Genomic DNA, 18,022 nt, shown 5'->3' on the forward strand with positions numbered 1-18,022 from the left:
GAGAGGCAGGCAGAGAGAGAGAGAGAGAGGGAAGCAGGCTCCCCGCCGAGCAGAGAGCCCGATGCGGGACTCGATCCCAGGACCCTGAGATCATGATCCGAGCCGAAGGCAGCGGCTTAACCCACTGAGCCACCCAGGCGCCCCATTTTTTTTTTAAGATTTTTTATTTATTTGACAGAGATCACAAGTAGACAGAGAGGCAGGCAGAGAGAGAGAGAGAGTACTCAGCATAATTTTTAACGACAACATCTTTGAGACAGCACCTAGCTCCTAAAAAAGTACTCAATATCTCGAAATCTCGGTATCTTCTTGATACGTCATTTCTTTAGAACGTTTTAAGTTTTTGTTTCCGAATTCCACCCTAAACTTTTCCACATGTAAGTAACTCTCAAGGCTTCTTTCTGATAACCGGGTGGGGAAAACAGCAGTAACAACCATGAGTATTTATCGAGCATCTACTCACATGAGGCATTGTATTAAGCACTTTCTATGCATGATCTTGCTTAGTTTCCAGGACAACCATATGAAGAAGTTATTATTATTCCTATTTTATGAGAACACAGATGCTAACAGAGGTTAAATGACTTGTCCAATGTCAGACATACAAGCACAGGACACGTGGGTAAAGTCTACATCCGCAGTTACCCTGCTAGAGAACCTCACCCATGCCAAAGTCCCCACCAGTTAATGGAGATATGGGAAAAACAAGAACAACTGAATTCTTCCCTGAAGTTAAATTTATCCTTTCCATTTGTTTACTTATTTAGAGATGCCTATCTATATTTGTGCCAAAAAAGTCCTCTCTTCTATGGAATGATGATGGTATTAGATAGCAGGTAGAGTGGCTACTTGATCTTTGGCAAAATAAAAAGTTGGCAAGTCTCAATTTTTTGAAATGTTACTGGTCCATGGATTTGCAGTGTTTGGGGGCCATTTTCTCTGGTTGAATGTGTTACGCAGGGAATCTATTCAGTCCCAAGATTAAAAGCTTCAGAAGGGTGGTATGCCTACCTTTTGTGTGTCTTATTGACGATAGTGTGTTGCTAAGCACAGTCAGATTATCATCTCTTCTCTATCTGAATAAACCAGAGGGAGGAAAGATGGGGATTCCTCTGGCTACCCTACAAGTAGGTCAGTCTTTCCATCTGTGATAGAGACACAGAGGAAACAGAAGCTAAACTAAGAGCAGAGGGGAAGAAGTAAGAATAAGCTGAGATTCTGCTAAATAAGAACAGAGACACTCTCCAGGGAAAAAAACACTAACTTAAATCACTGATCCTGTATTTGCAGATTTTATACTACTAATAGCAATAATAGTAAAGCAACGATCCATTGAGAGCATCTTCATTTTCATAACAAAGACCTTTGTGAAATTTAAAATTCTTCGTGTAAGGAGTTTGGTAATTTCAAGAGGACTTCGGAACTTGATCTCAATTTTATCACTGCAGAGTACTTCAGAGATTAAAAAGTACTTGTGAGGGCTTTTTCAGAACTCAATCTTCACAAAGAATTAGTATACAGCGTAATAAATCATCTCTGTATAATTATGGAAATCTCCTGAATAAGGCAAATAAGTATCCAAAGAAATAACTTCCACTCTAGTGCCTTTTTTTTTTTTTTTTGGCAACTTCTGTATGCTTCCATGTCATGTAATCAACAAAAGCATGAGCTAAAATGATAGTTTGTATATACATCTAACCAAGGTTGAACTGAAGTACCTTGTTTGTAAAAGTCGGAAGAGCTTCACACCACACCACCTGCTCCCAGTTTCTCTGGAGATGTAATGAATGGCTGGAGAAGACAGGAGGAATGGCAGTTTGTGATGAAGTCTGTCCAGGTGTGAGGACGACTTCTTTCCTGTGATAGGAGTCAATTTGCCCTAGGTGATGTATCTCCCAGGAGAGGATCGATGACACTTGAGTTCCTTTTGGATGATCTGTCTTTCGGCAGATACAGAGAGTTCAGAGAAAGCCTCTCTCTGCACTTGCTGTTTTTTCAAGTCCCGAAAGCTCAAAATAACCAAAATACCGAAGTGGTTCATTTGGGGATGACATGTCCTAAATGCAAAAACTCATATTTTGGGGTGGCACATTCTGCTACCCTTCTTTTGTAAACAGTAAGTCCAACAAAGCTCCATCTCCTGTAGCATCAGAGGGCTTGTAGGGGTCTCTAATACGATTTTTAAAAGTCTGCCGTTTATTGTTTATTTCCAAATTTTTTATAATGTTTTAAGAGTTTTCATAGCCCTTGACTGGAAAACGTCAAGAAGACCGATCTAAACAAGAGGGAGCTATGTTAAGGATGGTGGCGGCTGACAAGTATTAAAAAAAACCCAGTATCCCATACCTGGAATGAAGAAAGGGGGAAACATCAAAAGCTAGCAGGAGACAGAGGAGTTGGCCGTGATTAACGAAAAAGGTGACTCTTATCTATCTTGCCACAACTTATTTACCCATTATTTACTGATAAATTCCTTATTTATTCACACTCATTTTGAAGTTTTTGTTTTTTTTTTAAGAGTGTGAGAGAGGGCAAACATGCTCCGGGGAGTAGGGGGAAGGGATAGAGAGAGTGAGAGAGAATCTTAAGGAGGCTCCACACCCAGCACAGAGGCCCACACAGGGCTCAATCTCATGACCCTGAGATCGTGACCTAAGCCGAAACCGAGAGTCAGACGCTTAACCGACTGAGCCACCCAGGTGCCCCATGATGCCAGTTCTTAAATTCACTACTTTTATCTGTACAACTCCTGTCTTTTTTTCCTCCTTGGAAATCACTGCGGGCTCTATGGTGCAATGAGCAACGCACTGGACGTCTAGCACAGGCAAAAATGTAAATCACTTTTGCAAAAAGACTTGAAGTATGAGAGTGAATCTTAAAATGGGCAAAGTTGAAGCCAAATTGTCCAAAGGATTCTAAAGGAAACTGGCCTTGAAGAGTAGGATGCCAAAAGCAGGCACATTGCTCTCTCCATCTACATAGAAATGAGGCCAAGTGTGCCTAGACTGTCATCATTTGACATGTTAGGGAAAACGTACGAAGCAGAAATAAGTGGCTTTTCAGGTAACAAACAACACAAAGTCAACACTATTATTTGTCTCTCCATAGAACCTAATTTGTTTATTTATTGGAATTCAGCTTTAATCATTTGGAAGGAACAGCTCAAGATTCTGAAAAGTTTCTACCAACCATATATTCTAGACCCTTCTGTAGCCCCTCTCAAAAATCCGGTATTTTATTTGAACTGTCTCAATTCTCTGAAAACCTAAAGGGTGATCAGTGTGACTTGTGCTTAAGAATCCCTTGTTCTGGGGCGCCTGGGTGGCTCAGTAGGTTAAAGCCTCTGTCTTTGGCTCAGATCATGATCTCAAGGTCCTAGGATTGAGCCCCACATAGGGCTCTCTGCTTGGCAGCGAGCCTGCTTTCCCCTCTTTCTCTCTGCCTGCCTCTCTGCCTACTTGTGATTTCTGTCAAATAAATAAATAATATCTTAAAAAAAAAAAAAGAATCTCCTGTTCTGGGGCGCCTGGGTGGCTCAGTGGCTAAGTGTCTGCCTTCAGCTCAGATCAGGTTCCCAGGGTCCTGGGATTGAGTCCTGCATTGGGCTCCCTGCTCAAGTGGGGAGCCTGCTTCTCCCTCTCCCCTCTCCCTGCTGTGTTCCCTCTCTTGATGCTGTCTGTCTCTGTCAAATAAACAAAATCTTAAAAAAAAAAAAAAAAAAAAAAAAAAGAGTCTCTTGTTCTCTGATTCTGGACAATGCCCAGAAGAGGGTGCTCACAGAACAATCTGCTTGTTTTAACCACAACCAGGATACATCTCTTGACCCAAGGCTTTGATGTGGTCATCCCCGAGTTTGGCAAGAACCATAATGATCACAGCATCTTAAAATTGCAAAAAAGGGGGCACCTGGGTGGCTCAGTGGGTTAAAGCCTCTGCCTTTGGCTCAGGTCATGATCTCAGGGTCCTGGGATCGAGTCCCACATCGGGCTCTCTGCTCAGCAGGGAGCCTGCTTCTTCCCTTCTCTCTCTGCCTGCCTCTCTGTGTACTTGTGATCTCTGTCTGTCAAATAAATAAAAAAATCTTTTAAAAAATTGCAAAAAAGGGGCAATGGCAAGTTTTCTAAATTAAAAGCAATTCAGGGATACGTAAGAAAAAAAATTGGTGAAGACTTTCTAAATGAGGGGAGATGGGGAGACGAATGATGACTTCAACTTTTCATCAACTTTCTATATTGATTCAAATGCTTTATATCTTGTGCATGACTTCTTTTGTAGAATAATTACTTTTAATTGCCATCAATTAGGTAATGTCTTTGTTAGTAAAAATTAATAAAGCTAATAATGAATACTTAAAACAAGTACTATGGCTGAAAGAATCTATCAAGAATTTGATACTCCGTTCAGGAATTTATTGGGGCTGGAGCTAAAAAGCAGCACCTCAGTTATGTTTGATAATACTTAAATAGGTCACTCCTCAGAGGCTATCACATCACAATTGACCACTTAGACTCCTCCCTGCAAGACAAATGTTTGAAGAGGAAAGCCATCGGAGAGCAGCCGGTGCGTCTTTCCCGGCATCTCTTCCTTACTAAGCTCCTCATTGTCTCATCTCGCTTTGCTGATTCTGGCAGTTTCGCCACGGCCCTGTCCCTTTATCTAAGCTGGAACGACATTTCCCAGCATTCTCTTGCCTGCGTGATTCTGTACGGCCTCGCGAGAACTTCCATGTGAAATCCAGGAAGTAGAGGTGAAGATTTCGGGATGTTGTGAACCGGCCACTTCCCTCCTGGTGCATCGGGCTTGTGGCAGCTCCAGAGCCCCAGGTCTCCTCCCCTGGCTTCTCCGAGTCCTGGGCTAGGTGTGTGTGCAGCTCTGGGATGACAGGAGGCCAGCTTCCCCCCGCAGCACTGAGGTTGGTTGTGGTGGTAAGAGAACAGATGTGGGTTCCATTGTGCCCTTATGGGTCTCAGGTCATCGTCATGCGTCATGCGTGCTGGCTTGGCTTTGCCTCCTCTGCATTCAGCTGTCCTTCTCGTATGCTGATCTGATGGGCTGGGAGTAACTTCAGGTTCCACCCTAGATGCAGAGTCAACAGCCTGGACAGATAGCTCCCCCAGCTCCCGCATTTGTGTCAGGTCTACCCTTTGTAATAAATCCCTCATTCTAGGCCACATGTAGCCACCCGCTTCTCAGATAAAACTCTAGGTACATCCCCATCTTGTTGCTTTCGCATTTCGAACAGTGTGTTAAGCCTCAAAGTCATAATATCCATTGTCTTTGGTAGAAGGATAAGACAGGTATTTGGTGGCAGAAGAAAAGGAAGGGATGCTTAGAAAGGTAAAAGCTTGCATAGCAAGCTCCCAGAAGCTTCTCAGCACTACAAATGCCTGTACCAGTTATTGATTTATTTATTTTTTTTAAGATTTTATTTATTTATTTGACAGAGAGAGATCACAAGTAGACAGAGAGGCAGGCAGAGAGAGAGAGAGAGAGAGAGAGAGAGAGAGAGGGAAGCAGGCTCCCTGCCGAGCAGAGAGCCCGACGCGGGACTCGATCCCAGGACCCTGAGATCATGACCTGAGCCGAAGGCAGCGGCTTAACCCACTGAGCCACCCAGGCGCCCCAGTTATTGATTTATTAACTCTCATCTCAATCTTCCTTGCCTTGCTTTGTGATAGTGAAGCCGGACTCTGTAAACATTTCTCTTTTTTTTTTTAAAGATTCATTTAGTTTAGAGAGAGAGTGAGCATCAGTGGAAGGGTCAGAGGGAGAGGGAGAGAAAGAATTCCAAGCAGACTCTGCGCTGAGTGCAGAGCCTGATGCAGGGCTCGACCCCAACGATGGAGCCAAAACCATGAGCCAGACACTCAACTGACTGAGCCACCCAGGCACCCCTCTCCTTTTTTAATAAGGAATTCTCATCCTGGTTCTGTGGTGCTCTTCTTCCCTGCTTGCTCTTATGGTGGACGGAGGCCACAGGACAGCCATTGTTACCACATCTGAAGGCACCATTTGGAGGACATCTCAGTGGATTTTGGCGCCAAGTGCCAGGCTGCTCCCCAGTGAATTCCTCTGGCAGCCTGGTGGGCACTTTCCTGGTGATGCTCAGTGAGTCTTGCAGACACCCAGATGGGTGACATCCAGCAAGCTGTGCTGACACTCCAGAGGGCTGGCTTCCCGCTCACCAGTGCTGGCCCGTAGCGTCTCAGGGAACTTCTCTGCCATCTAGCGGTCCCCAGCCACTCCCTTCCAGTAGGGTCTGGTGAGGAGAGGAACGTCTTCTTAATTTGTGTCTCCCTTGAGCACTATGCCTCAGCTCTGGAGGGAGTAGCTCCTCTTTACACATGCTACTCCTGGGTGCATTAGAATTTTCCTTACTCCGTAGTAAGGAGGAGTCTCCCGCTACTAGTTAATCATTTTTTACGTTAAACTTCCCCTGTGTGGGGGCGCCTGGGTGGCTCATTGGTTAAGTGTCTGTCTTCGGCTCAGATCCTGATCCCAGGGTCCTGGGATCAAGTCCCACATCGGGCTCCCTGCTTCCCTCTCCCTCTGCCATTCCCCTTGCTTATGCTCTCTGGCTCTCTCTATCTCTCTATCAAATAAAAAATAAAATCCTTTCAAAAAATATTTTATTTATTTATTTATTTGTTTGACACAGAGAGAGAGAGATAGTGAGAGGGGAACACAAGCAGGGGAAGTGGGAAAGAGAGAAGCAAGTTTCCTGCTGAGAAGGGAGCCCAATGCAGGGCTCGGTCCCAGGACCCTGGGATCATGACCTGAGGCGAAGGCAGATGCCTAACGACTGAGCCACCCAGCCGCCCCAATTTAAAAAAAAAAACAAACAAAACTTTCCCTGTGTGAATTACCGTGTGCTTTCTGTTTCTGAACTGGACACTGATAAAATGTCTTTTGCTCTTAGTAGCTATTTAAAAAAATAGCATTTAGGGTGCCTGGGTGGCTCAGTTGGTTAAGCCACTGCCTTCGGCTCAGGTTGTGATCCTGGAGTCCTCAGATCGAGCCCCACATCAGGCTCCCTGCTCGTCGGGAAGTCTGCTTCTCCCTCTAACCCTCTCCCCTCTCATGCTCTCTCTCACTCTCTTTCTCTCAAATAAATAAATAAAAAATCTTAAAAAAATAGCATTTAATTTTATTAATTCAGGATTTTTACAAGGAACTTAAATCATGTGTAATGTGAGTACATAAGTGAAGGGACTGCCCAAGTGTGCAGTTTAGAGAGGGGATTTGCTTTTTTGACTGCCTATGCAAGGTATTCCTCAAAGTGGGCTCCGTGGGACCCTGTGAACAAAGCCCGAGTCGACTATTGCTGTGCAGGAAACCGTCCTAAATGCAACAGTTAAAAATCACGATCATTTATTATTTCTCGCGTTTGATAGGAGGACTCCAAAGTCACGAGACAAATGGTGAAGATACAGGAAAGGGTGAAGAGTCAGTGTTCAAAAATGTACCACAGGGTCCAAGGCCATTACCTAGGGTCTGTGAGTTTAAATAGTATTTTGAAATTTTCAAACTTTTTTTGTTTTTGAGAGAGAGAGCTCAAGCAGGAGAGTGCATGTAGGGGTGGGGCGGGAGCGGAGGGGCAGAGGGAGAGGGAGAGAGCATCTTTAGCAGGCTCCCCACTGAGCTCAGAGCCCCACTAGGGGCTTGAGGGGGAGCTCGATCTCACCACCCTGAGTTCACATCCCTGGAAATCAGGACTTGGATGCTTAATCAGCTGAGCCAGCCAGGCGCCCTGGGAGTTTGAAATGTTCAATTCGGTGAAAAAATAAATCACGTTGTGATAATGAAGGCTGTGTTTGTATTTATGGTCTTCTTCCCACCAAGGGATCACCTTAAGTGAGCGTGAATGATTTTGTTTGTGGGGTTATAGCTTCTTTCCCTACTTCCCTCCCTCTCTTTGTTTCCTTCCTTCCTTCTTTTAAAGATTTCCTTCTTTCTTTCCTTCTTTTAAAGATTTTATTTATTTATTTATTTGGGCAACAGAGAGAACTAGTGTAAGGAAGAGATAGAGGGAGAGGGAGGAGCAGAATCCCCACTGGGCAGGGAGCCCAACACAGGGCTCAATCCCAGGACCCTGGGATCATGACCTGAGCCAAAGGCAGACACTTAACTGACTGAGCCACCCAGGCGCCCCATCTTTTTTTCTTTATTGTTTCTTTCTGCCTCTCTCTCATGTTCTTTCTTTTTTTACTTAGTCAATGTATCCCAATAAATAGTCATCATTATTGATTATCGGTTTGTCATGCGTTTTTATAGATCACATAAAATGTATATATGAAAAGTATGCAAACTGTCAGGGTATACTTCCTGAATTTTAATAAAGTGAACACTTTGGTATGTTACAGATTTACAGAAAAGTTGCAAAGATAGTTCTCATATACCTCACACCCTATTTAAATTTTTTTTTTTTTAAGATTTATTTATTTATTTGACAGACAGAAATCACAAGGAGGCAGAGAGGCAGGCAGAGAGAAAGGAGGAAGCAGGCTCCCCGCGGAGCAGAGAGCCCGATGCGGGGCTCGATCCCAGGACCCCGAGATCATGACCCGAGCCGAAGGCAGAGGCTTTAACCCACTGAGCCACCCAGGCGCCCCCTCACACCCTATTTAACATCTTATATTATTATGGTATAGCTGTCACAATTAATGAACCAATATTGACACATTATTATTAATTAAAGCCCATAATTTATCCAGGTTTCCTTAGTTTTTTACCCAATGTCCCATCCGGGGTGCCACATTATATTTAGTTGTCATATCTTCTTGGGTTCTTCTGAGCTGTGATGGTTTCTCTTTCTCGGATTTTCCTTGCCTGTAGCATCCTTGACAGTTTTGAAGAATATTGATCGGGTATTTTATAGAATGTCCTTTAACTGGGATTTGTCTAAGGACTGTGTTTTAATTATTGCTGGTATGTTTAGAATCGTCAATTCCTTCGAACATGTCACCCAAAATGTCAGAATTAGAAAATGTACCTCAAACACAAGAAGTTTGAAAATCACTAGTCTACATTAAAGCCGACTATAAGTACACGTAAGTGAAGTTGTCACGGTGTTTATCCCACCATTCAAACTTCAGTTTCAAAAAGCCAGGTTTGTAGACCTTTCGCACAGTGGTTGGAAAGCAATCTCAGTTTACAGCCTGTCTGCAGTTCACCCAAAATGGACCAGACCCTCAGCCACCCCACTGCGTTCCCCAGCTCAACTTCGAAGGGAAGACAATAGCTCTTCACCAAAAGGTCACCCTGGTCGTGATCCATCCTGAGGTCAAAGGGAAGGTTAAACTAAACATAATGAAATTCTTAGTTGTTTCACCATTTTCAACAGAAAAAAATTTTTTTTTTAAGGAGATAGAAATGTTTTGAAGACAGCACAAGGGAGAGAGTGCCATAAGGCAATGGTGGCAGGACCAGGGAGGCGGTTGTCAACAGAAAATCCTTTTAAAATACAAGCAGAAAACAATAATCAAATTTTCAATAAAATATTTTCCTCTTTGTATTTTAAATGAGTAACATCCAAATTAGGGAACAGAAAGGATTATAGTCTATCAGTTTGTAATGTCCGGTACCATAGAAGTACTCTAGTCATGGAAACACTGATGTCGTTTCTCTAGTAATTAAATCCTGCAAGTTACAGACTTCATTGAAACGCCTTTTAGGAGAGCACTCTGCTCTCAATGATAAGAGCAAAGTCACTGACCACAAGTGTTTGGAGCCCTTAACATTCCTGGCAGTGCTGTCAATGGCACAATGTTTAGCTCCAGAAGAAAGACAAGAGCCAGTATGTCCCTTGGAGCTCAAAATGAAAATATCTGTACCGGAATACACACAGGCCAAAAGATGTGTTCCATGAACCGGAAAGTACTCACCGTGTTGGCCAGCTCCAGATAACTTCCTCCTCCAGAGCTGCCAAAATGCCGGGACTGTGTGCGCAGCGTGTGGAGGGCCGCAGCCTGCTGGCTCAAAGAGCGTCCACTGTGCTCGAGAAGCTTCTGCAGGGCCCAATGACTCTGCAAGTCCGGGCTCTGGAGGTCCCTGGCTCCTGAGTCGTACTCCCAGCTCTCCCTGGCTGCTGATAGGGCACCTACGTCCAGAAGAGGCAGGGGAAATAAAAAGATGTTTCCTTCATTAGCCCGTGGGTGGTCACTAGGCAGTGATCTGGAACCCCCGAAGCCTTCCTCGTGCCAGCAAGTCAGAACACATGTGGCGCCCAGACTGCGTGCTAAGCACTTTCTCTTTCAAACGGACACATGGGGAGCCTCAAGATAAAAGCAGTTTTAGGCCAATCATTCAGAAATAACTCTCCAATGACTGTATGCCCCTCCCCCCCACCCCCACAGAGCCACTCAGGAGAAAAGCACCAGAGAGCCAAGGGAAGGAAATCCAGAGCAGAGCCACGTCTGTCTGTGATTTGCACGGGGTTACCGGATAATCAGCCTTCTTACTGTAATCCTTTTCCCCAGCTAAGGAAGAAGGGAGCTAGGCAGTAGACAGAAAGTGCAGGAATGGCACTTTCTCATAATTTTCTCTTATCTGGAAGAAGCCACAGCAAGCTAGATGGTGTTTGCCCCTGAGATGTAGCCATGCGGCTGAGTTCTGAGCAGTAGAATGGGAGCAGAAGTGCCAAGTGTCACTTCAAGGCCTGGCTCCTAAAACCCCCAGCGCACGATTCTCCATGCCCTTTGCTTTCCGGCCTGGCTCGAGTGGGCAGGGCACCCTCGGGAGCCGAGGGGCACAGACGGGGAGGCCACAAGATGAAGGACGCCTGAGTGCCTGAATGATCTCCCGCCCCAGAGCTGTCTGCCAATCCTGGGTACCCTGTTTCGAACTTTTGTGATGAGGAAAAGGACATTCCTTTGGTCACCGTATATTTTCAGTTTTTTGGGGACAGCAGCTAGTATGACCTTCACTATCAACAGATTAAAACCCAATAAAAGATTCTAATAATTATAATATAGTGGAAAAGTACGACAGAGTAGACCTGGAGAGGGGTGGGGATGCTCAGGGAAAGCTCTCTGGAGGAGAAAGCCTGATGTGTCAGTTGTCACCATGGCTAGAAAAATTCATTTTGGGGCAAAGCCCTCTTCCTAGTGTTGCTCACTTCTGAACAGAAGTCCCCTGGTTGCAGCTGGCTTGGGGAGCCTGGGGCCCATGCGTCTGTGTCTTAGCCGTGAGGGAGGCTGGGAGATCTGTTTTCTGGCTTCTACTTTGGGGAGGCAGGATTTGTAAGGTGAGACCTTTCCTAAACACAGGAAGAGTATGCAAAAGGCCTGGGCTGCTAGAAAACATGATCAAAGTCTATACACAGGCACTGTGCTAGGTACCGGGGATGAAGCCACGAGCATGACAAATCATAGCTCCAGCCCGTGAAGTTTTCATATTGATGGGTCTTCCAGATGTGACTTTCAATGGCAAAGAAGGGGACTCGTTCAAATGGTTCCATTTGTGCTATGAAGTGAGAACATATACAGATTACCCTGTAATTTACTTGAGTATAATTACATATAGCAAACCACAAATTATGTACAGTGGGTTCTGATATGAATGTCCGATCTCCCCTTTATTAGGTATTGGTGAGTTTAATCAATGTGATTAGGTAAACTTTCTTTGTCTGGAACCACTTAGGATGTTTCCCCCTATGGTTCTTCAGTCAGTCTGCCAACACTCTCTGTACAGTGCTCTATGGCTGGAGTGACATATCTTTGTATTAAAGCAGACAACCCCTGTGTTTGCAACTGCTCCAAGTTTCTTTTATTTGTTTCTTATTGTTTTTATTTTTTAGCGATTATATTTATTTGCTTGAGGAGAGAGAGCATGAGCAGGGGGAAAGGTGAAAGGGAGAGGGAGAAGCAGACTCCCCACTGAGCTGGGAGCCCGACGCAGGGCTCGATCCCAGGACCCCGAGATCAGGACCTGGGCTGAAGGCAGATGCTTAACAGACTGAGTGACCCAGACAACTCTCAAAAGTTTCTTTCTTTCTTTCTTTTTTTTTTTTTTTAAGATTTATTTATTTATTTAACAGAGAGAGATCCCAAGTAGGCAGAGAGGCAGGCAAAGAGGGGGAAGCAGGCTCCCCGCTGAGCAGAGAGTGTGACTCAGGGCTCGATCCCAGGACCCTGAGATCATGACCTGAGCTGAAGGCAGAGGCTTAACCCACTGAGCCTCCCAGGTGCCCCTCAAAGTTTTTTTTAATATTAAAGTCTATTAACTGTATTGCTAAGGAAGTTTTGTTTTCCTTCAACGTAGACTGCAAAATGGCTGCCCACCCTCCCCCTACTGCTTGCTCTGAGTGGTCTCTGCCCTCTGCCTGTCTGCCTCACATTCTCTGTCCTGGCCTAGGCACATGTGGCAAGAAGACTGACTGAGGTAAAAGTTGAAAAATGGGTTGGATCCTCTCTCCTGTGGAAGACAAGTAAGCATGAGGTTGGGCCCTTGCCTTTACGTTTCACCACAGGACCCAGGACCTTGCACACGGCCTATGACATCTGGCATTTAATATACATTTAGTGAGTAGATGGCTGAATTAACCACGGTTGTGGTACCACAGAGTTTCACTTCTTAATGGGAAAAGCAACATGGAGATTAATTTTTAAAATCAAAATAAATTATACACTTAAACTTTATCTCTAGGCAAACAGGGAGTCTCATTTTCAAATAATAAAATACAACAGTCTGGGATGAGATGGCCCAAGGAAGCTTCATTTGAATTTATGATGCTGTATTAACGGACCTAAACCCAGTCTCTGGAAGAGTCATATAATCTGGTTAGCCAAGCTTCATGTTAATCAGCAGGATCAAAAGGCCCTCACACTCTCACACTATTACCATAACAATTTCTGCTGAAGTGGTATTGAGGAACTCAGATCTTCTGCTAGGGAGCCAAGTCAGTCACATCAGCACCATGTGACTGGACCCCAAAAGGGGAAGTGTGCTTCTTAAATACAGTACCCTATTTCCATTACTCTCTTTCAATGTGACTTCATATCTGATTTTTCTGGATAAAAACCAACATTCCTAAGGTGAGATTAGTCAGTTAATTAGGATGATCTCACTGAAAACCAGCAAAACTGTAGGTCTTGGGGCACGTGGGTGGTTCACTGGGTTAAGCCTCTGCCTTTGGCTCAGGTCATGATCTCAGGGTCCTGGGATCGAGCCCCGCATTGGGCTCTCTGCTTAGCAGGGAGCCTGCTTCCCCTCTCTCTCTGCCTGCCTCTCTGCCTACTTGTGATCTCTCTCTCTCTGTCAAATAAATAAATAAAATCTTAAAAACAAAACCAAACTGTAGGTCTGATAACCATCTTCCTTTTGCCCTTTGAAATATCATGAAGTTTCCAAGCTCACACTCAGCTGGCCTCACTTCACTCCCTTGCTAAGCTCAGGAACTGCCCGTTGACCTCGGAGAAGTGGCTGTGCTTTCTTTTCCTCAACATGGATACCATTACCGTCCTACTGTCCCTCATGCTCACCAGGTTCTCTGGTCTCCTCTTCTAAGGACACTAATCCCATCATGAGGGCACAATCATCATGATCTCATCTGACTCTGAGGACCTCCCCAGAGTCACATCTCCAAACTCCTCAAGTTGGGGCACTAGGGCTTCGAGATGGTGGGGGGAACATACTCAGTCCAGAACAACCAACTGCACAGTCACTCTCGGGCCAGGAAGGACACTGACCGCGTGGCCCTTTAAAGACCAAAGGCCCAAAGCGCTGCCTGGGCTTGGAGGTCTCTGCACGCATAGGACCGAAGAAAGCCATCCCTCCTGCCACCGTAACTCTTTAGGGCACTTGGCAGTAAACAACAATGTATAGTCTTTTATTTCAAACCAAAATGTTTAGTGTTTTAAGGTGGCAGAGCACAGATTCTAAGTATTTCCCTTATCAGAAAAGCACAGAAAACAGCTGGCAGTTTGACATGTTTATAAAATATATCACTAGGGAAACCCTGCTCTTGGAGAAATACTGAAACAGAAAATCTGCCCAATATCGAGACCCTTGTTCGGCTGGGTGCGTGGCAGCTGCCAGCTTGTGCTCTAGTCCCACCTTAGAAGTGCCACCCGGGTTCAGCTCTTGCGGTCACTGTGCTTATTTACCAAAGGCTCAGGGCAGCCCTCCCAGCAGGCCAGATGCCCCCCCCATGAGGATAAGGCCACGATACCTAACATCTACTCAAGACCACTAGGAGCCGGGCGCTGTTACAAGCAACTTCCATGTATTATTTTATTTCGTTCTACCCACAGCCTATGAATGACTAAATCATTCCCCCCAGTTTTAGAAGAGGACATTTTCCCTCTCTCAGCTTATTTTTGTAGATATTATCTGTTTGCATAGGAGAGTGGTTAAGAGCTGGGGTTCTGTAGTCAGATGGCTTGGGGTCGAATCAAGAGTCACTGTGACCAGGGGCACCTGGGTGGCTCAGTGGGTTAAAGCCTCTGCCTTCAGCTCAGGTCGTGATCCCAGGGTACTGGGATCGAGCCCCGTATCGGGCTCTCTGCTCAGTGGGGAGCCTGCTTCCTCCTCTCTCTCTCTCTCTCTGCCTGCCTCTTCACCTACTTGTGATCTCTCTCTCTCTGTCAAATAAATAAAATCTTAAAAAAAAAAAAAAAGAGTCACTGTGACCAGCTATGTGATCTCAAGCGAGTTACTCAGCCTACGCCCCAGTTTCTTTGTCTTTAAAATGGGGATACTGAAGAGTTCTTCACAGAGGTGTTGTGAGAGGGAAGCAAGATAAAAATATGTAGAATGTTTAGACAACCCCTGGCACATAAGAAACTGATCAATGAATGTTAGCAATTATCTGGTCTTATCTTACAGTTCTAGTTATTTGTAATCCATTTGGGACAACTTAGTAGGGAACAATATATGGGGGAAAGGTGTACTCTCTCCCAGCTTCTAAAAGGTACCTGTTGAAAAACAAACCTTTGGGGGTGCCTGAGTGGCTCAGTGGGTTAAGCCTCTGCATTCAGTTCAGGTCATGATCCCAGGGTCCTGGGATTGAGCCCCACATCAGGCTTTCTGCTCCATGGGGAGCCTGCTTCCTCCTCTCTCTCTCTGCCTGCCTACTTGTGATCTCTGTCTGTCAAGTAAATAAATAAAATCTTAAAAAAAAAAAAAAAGGAAAGAAAAAAACAAACCTTTGGCACCTAACCAGTGGCTAAAATTTCATCAATGGTTTTATACTTTACTAGTTTCTTTAAAGACAATAGATAATTATGTCAGAGTCAAAGTTATGTTTCTCTGAGTAAAGAATATTCCATTAGTAAGTCAAAGTCTTTGGTTATTGGGTTTGAGAAACTTTGCTTCCCTGTTTAAGAGAGTGAGTGGGAGAACGAGAGAGAGAGAGTGAGAGAGAGAGCATGAACAGGGTGAGGGCAGATGGAGAAGCAGACTCCCCCGCTGAGCAGGGAGCCCTGGGGCTCGATCCCAGGACTGTGGGATCATGACCTGAACTGAGGCAAAGGCTTAACCAACTGAGCCACCCAGGTGCCCCTTTGCTTCCCTATTCTATTTGGCCCACTCTTACCTCCAGAGGACAACTGACCTTCCTCAAACTGGCAGCCAGCACCATGAGGAAATCCACACAGCCTAGCATCAGCAGCTCAAGAGGGGAACAAGTAGAGTTAGTCATCATACCTACGCTCTGGCCATCCCCGATACCCTTCTGTTTTTTACCCGCAGTTCCTTCTTTTCCATCCTTCATTTGAGAGTTGGGGCCTGTCATCATATCCCAGGCAGACGATAACACAGAATGGTTAGGCAGTCCTGAGACCTGGATTAATAGTATCCTTTGTCACTGTCTGTATCTAGTGGTCCTTAATTTTTCCTTTATGTGGATTGTTTAGAAACCATTACCTAATCTATTACCCTGGGTGGCAAGAGAGAAAATACTCCTTTCAAAACACCAGGGGCAGCTACCTTTCTGCACTTAGAACCACGACACTACCACCACAGAAAGCAGCAAGGGAGAATTTGAACAAATCGTCTGCCAGCTGTCAGCCTTCCCTGCCATAGTACATTTACTATTACCAGATAATACTGACATCAACAGAAGCAGCAGTAAATCCTTTAGTCCAGAAGGGAGACACCGTGTGAGTCTTTAGTCATTTATTAATGTCAATGTCTGGTATAAGATTCAGGAGCCCAACTCCCCTGAGGACCTCTAGATTCCTCCAGCACGAATTACATTGCATATGCAGGACAATTGTCTTAAAACCTGGTTTGTGGTCACAGGAAAATTGGATGGGAAAGGATAGATAAATAAGAACTACCTAGCCTTCTGGGGAAAACAAAAAACAAAAGTAGTGCAAAGCACACGTCCTACCTACTAAGGGAAGGTAAATAATATTAGCTCCCAATGATAAAAGTCAGTTCTTCGACCCTTGGTTATCCGTAGGAAGTGAGCCGATCAGTGTCCTGTTTTGAATATACGTCACATGTGGCCCATCTAGGGACAATGTACTGAATTTCCAATGACACACTGGGAACAGAGTAGAAGATGTATTTTGAAATGCAATTCCCTTCCCCCTGCACCAAGGCTGTTGATAGATGACAAGAAGGAAAGAAATGAAGAAATGAATTTTTCTTACGGAAATGTGCTTATCAACATCATCATCATTACTGGCTATCTCTTAATGCCCCACTCTGTACAAACACGTTCAAAGACCCTTGATATATTTTGAGCACAGGCTTGAGAACATCTAATGGAAGACGGTGTAGAGACAAACAAAAGGAAGCAGGAATAAATAACCTTTAAAATTCATCTCCAGCTCTAGATTCTATTGTTCTGTTTGCTAAATTTAATATAAAAGGGAAAATGTCTGCCCTTAGGCAATGAATACTTTAGTTCTGAAAGCGCAGCTGAGGCAAGCATCTTTAACTTAAAAAAAAAAAAAACAATTAAAAATAATACTGGGCAGCTTATTCTCTTGGCTTGCCTAAACTAGAGATGAAGGAGATAACCAAGAGGGTTGACTTAGGACTAAAGAATTCAAAGGATAGTTTAGGGCAAGTATTAAAATGAGTGTTAGAGCAAAGAAGTGTTAACTGAGTTTCACTTGAACCTGAGGCTGACAGGGTTGGTGGTGCTAATGTTTACAGTCCACAGAGATTAAGATTAAAAAAAAAATAAATTAAAAGGCTTGTCTTTCTCAGTTAGAAAGCAGAGATGGTATTTTGGATCAATTTATCTTTCTCTTACAAGGCATATTAACGGGTCATGTATTCAGTAAGCCCTTGGTAGTTCCTATTTTTTTTTTTAAGATTTTATTTATTTATTTGACAGAGACACAGCGAGAGAGGGAACACAGCAGAAGGAGTGGGAGAGGGAGAAGCAGGCTCCCTTCGGAGCAGCGAGCCCAATGCAGGGCTCGATCCCAGGACCCTGGGATCATGACCTGAGAGGAAGGCAGTGCTTAACGACTGAGCCACCCAGGCGCCCTCATAGTTCCTAATTTTTAAGTACCGACTGAATGGAGATAATGCTAATCTGAGCCTGTGCTCTGTGATGGGAAGTATCACACATACCCTTTGGTTGGCATGCCCATAGGGTCTGTCATATTTCTTGGCTGAAAATCAGCCTAATCAAAATGGAAAATGCCAGGCAGGAAAAATACACACACAGGAATACAAAAAATGATTCTGACTCCAGCTTCTTAGCAAGAAATAGAACTATATGATGTTTCATTCCTAAAAAGTTGGTATTTTTCATTTAAGTTTTTTAATATGTTGAAGCATATTAATTTTTTCAAAAATTTTATTTATTTGTCAGAGAGAGGCAGAGCAAGCACAAGCAGGGGAAGCGGCAGGCAGAGGGAGAAGCAGGCTCCCCGCTGAGCAAGGAGCCCGATGTGGGACTCAATCCGAGGACCCTGAGATCATGACTGGAGCTGAAGGCAGATGCTTAAGCGACTATGCCATCTAGGCATCCCCATATTAATTTTTTAAGAGGTTTTATTTATTCACTTGATAAAGAGAGAGAGCACAAGCAGGGGGAGTGGCTGGCAGAGGGAGA

At 44.5% G+C, this 18,022-nt stretch overlaps 1 protein-coding gene across 2 annotated transcripts in view; it reads right to left on the minus strand.

The window, feature by feature from the left end:
* MCC (MCC regulator of WNT signaling pathway) overlaps positions 1–18,022 on the minus strand; it is a 425,078-nt gene that overhangs the window by 304,168 nt on the left and 102,888 nt on the right. The window contains exons 3-4 of one of the 2 annotated variants that reach the window (XM_047730871.1): positions 9,885–10,099; positions 1,719–1,940 (exon numbers count right to left, since the gene is read on the minus strand). In XM_047730871.1, coding sequence (XP_047586827.1) covers positions 1,719–1,940; positions 9,885–10,099 — 437 coding nt within the window. The remainder of the gene's footprint in view (positions 1–1,718; positions 1,941–9,884; positions 10,100–18,022) is intronic. The other variant, XM_047730872.1, reaches the window with a different exon arrangement.

This window comes from Lutra lutra, chromosome 5, assembly GCF_902655055.1.
Source record: "Lutra lutra chromosome 5, mLutLut1.2, whole genome shotgun sequence".
Taxonomy (NCBI): Eukaryota; Metazoa; Chordata; class Mammalia; order Carnivora; family Mustelidae; genus Lutra; species Lutra lutra.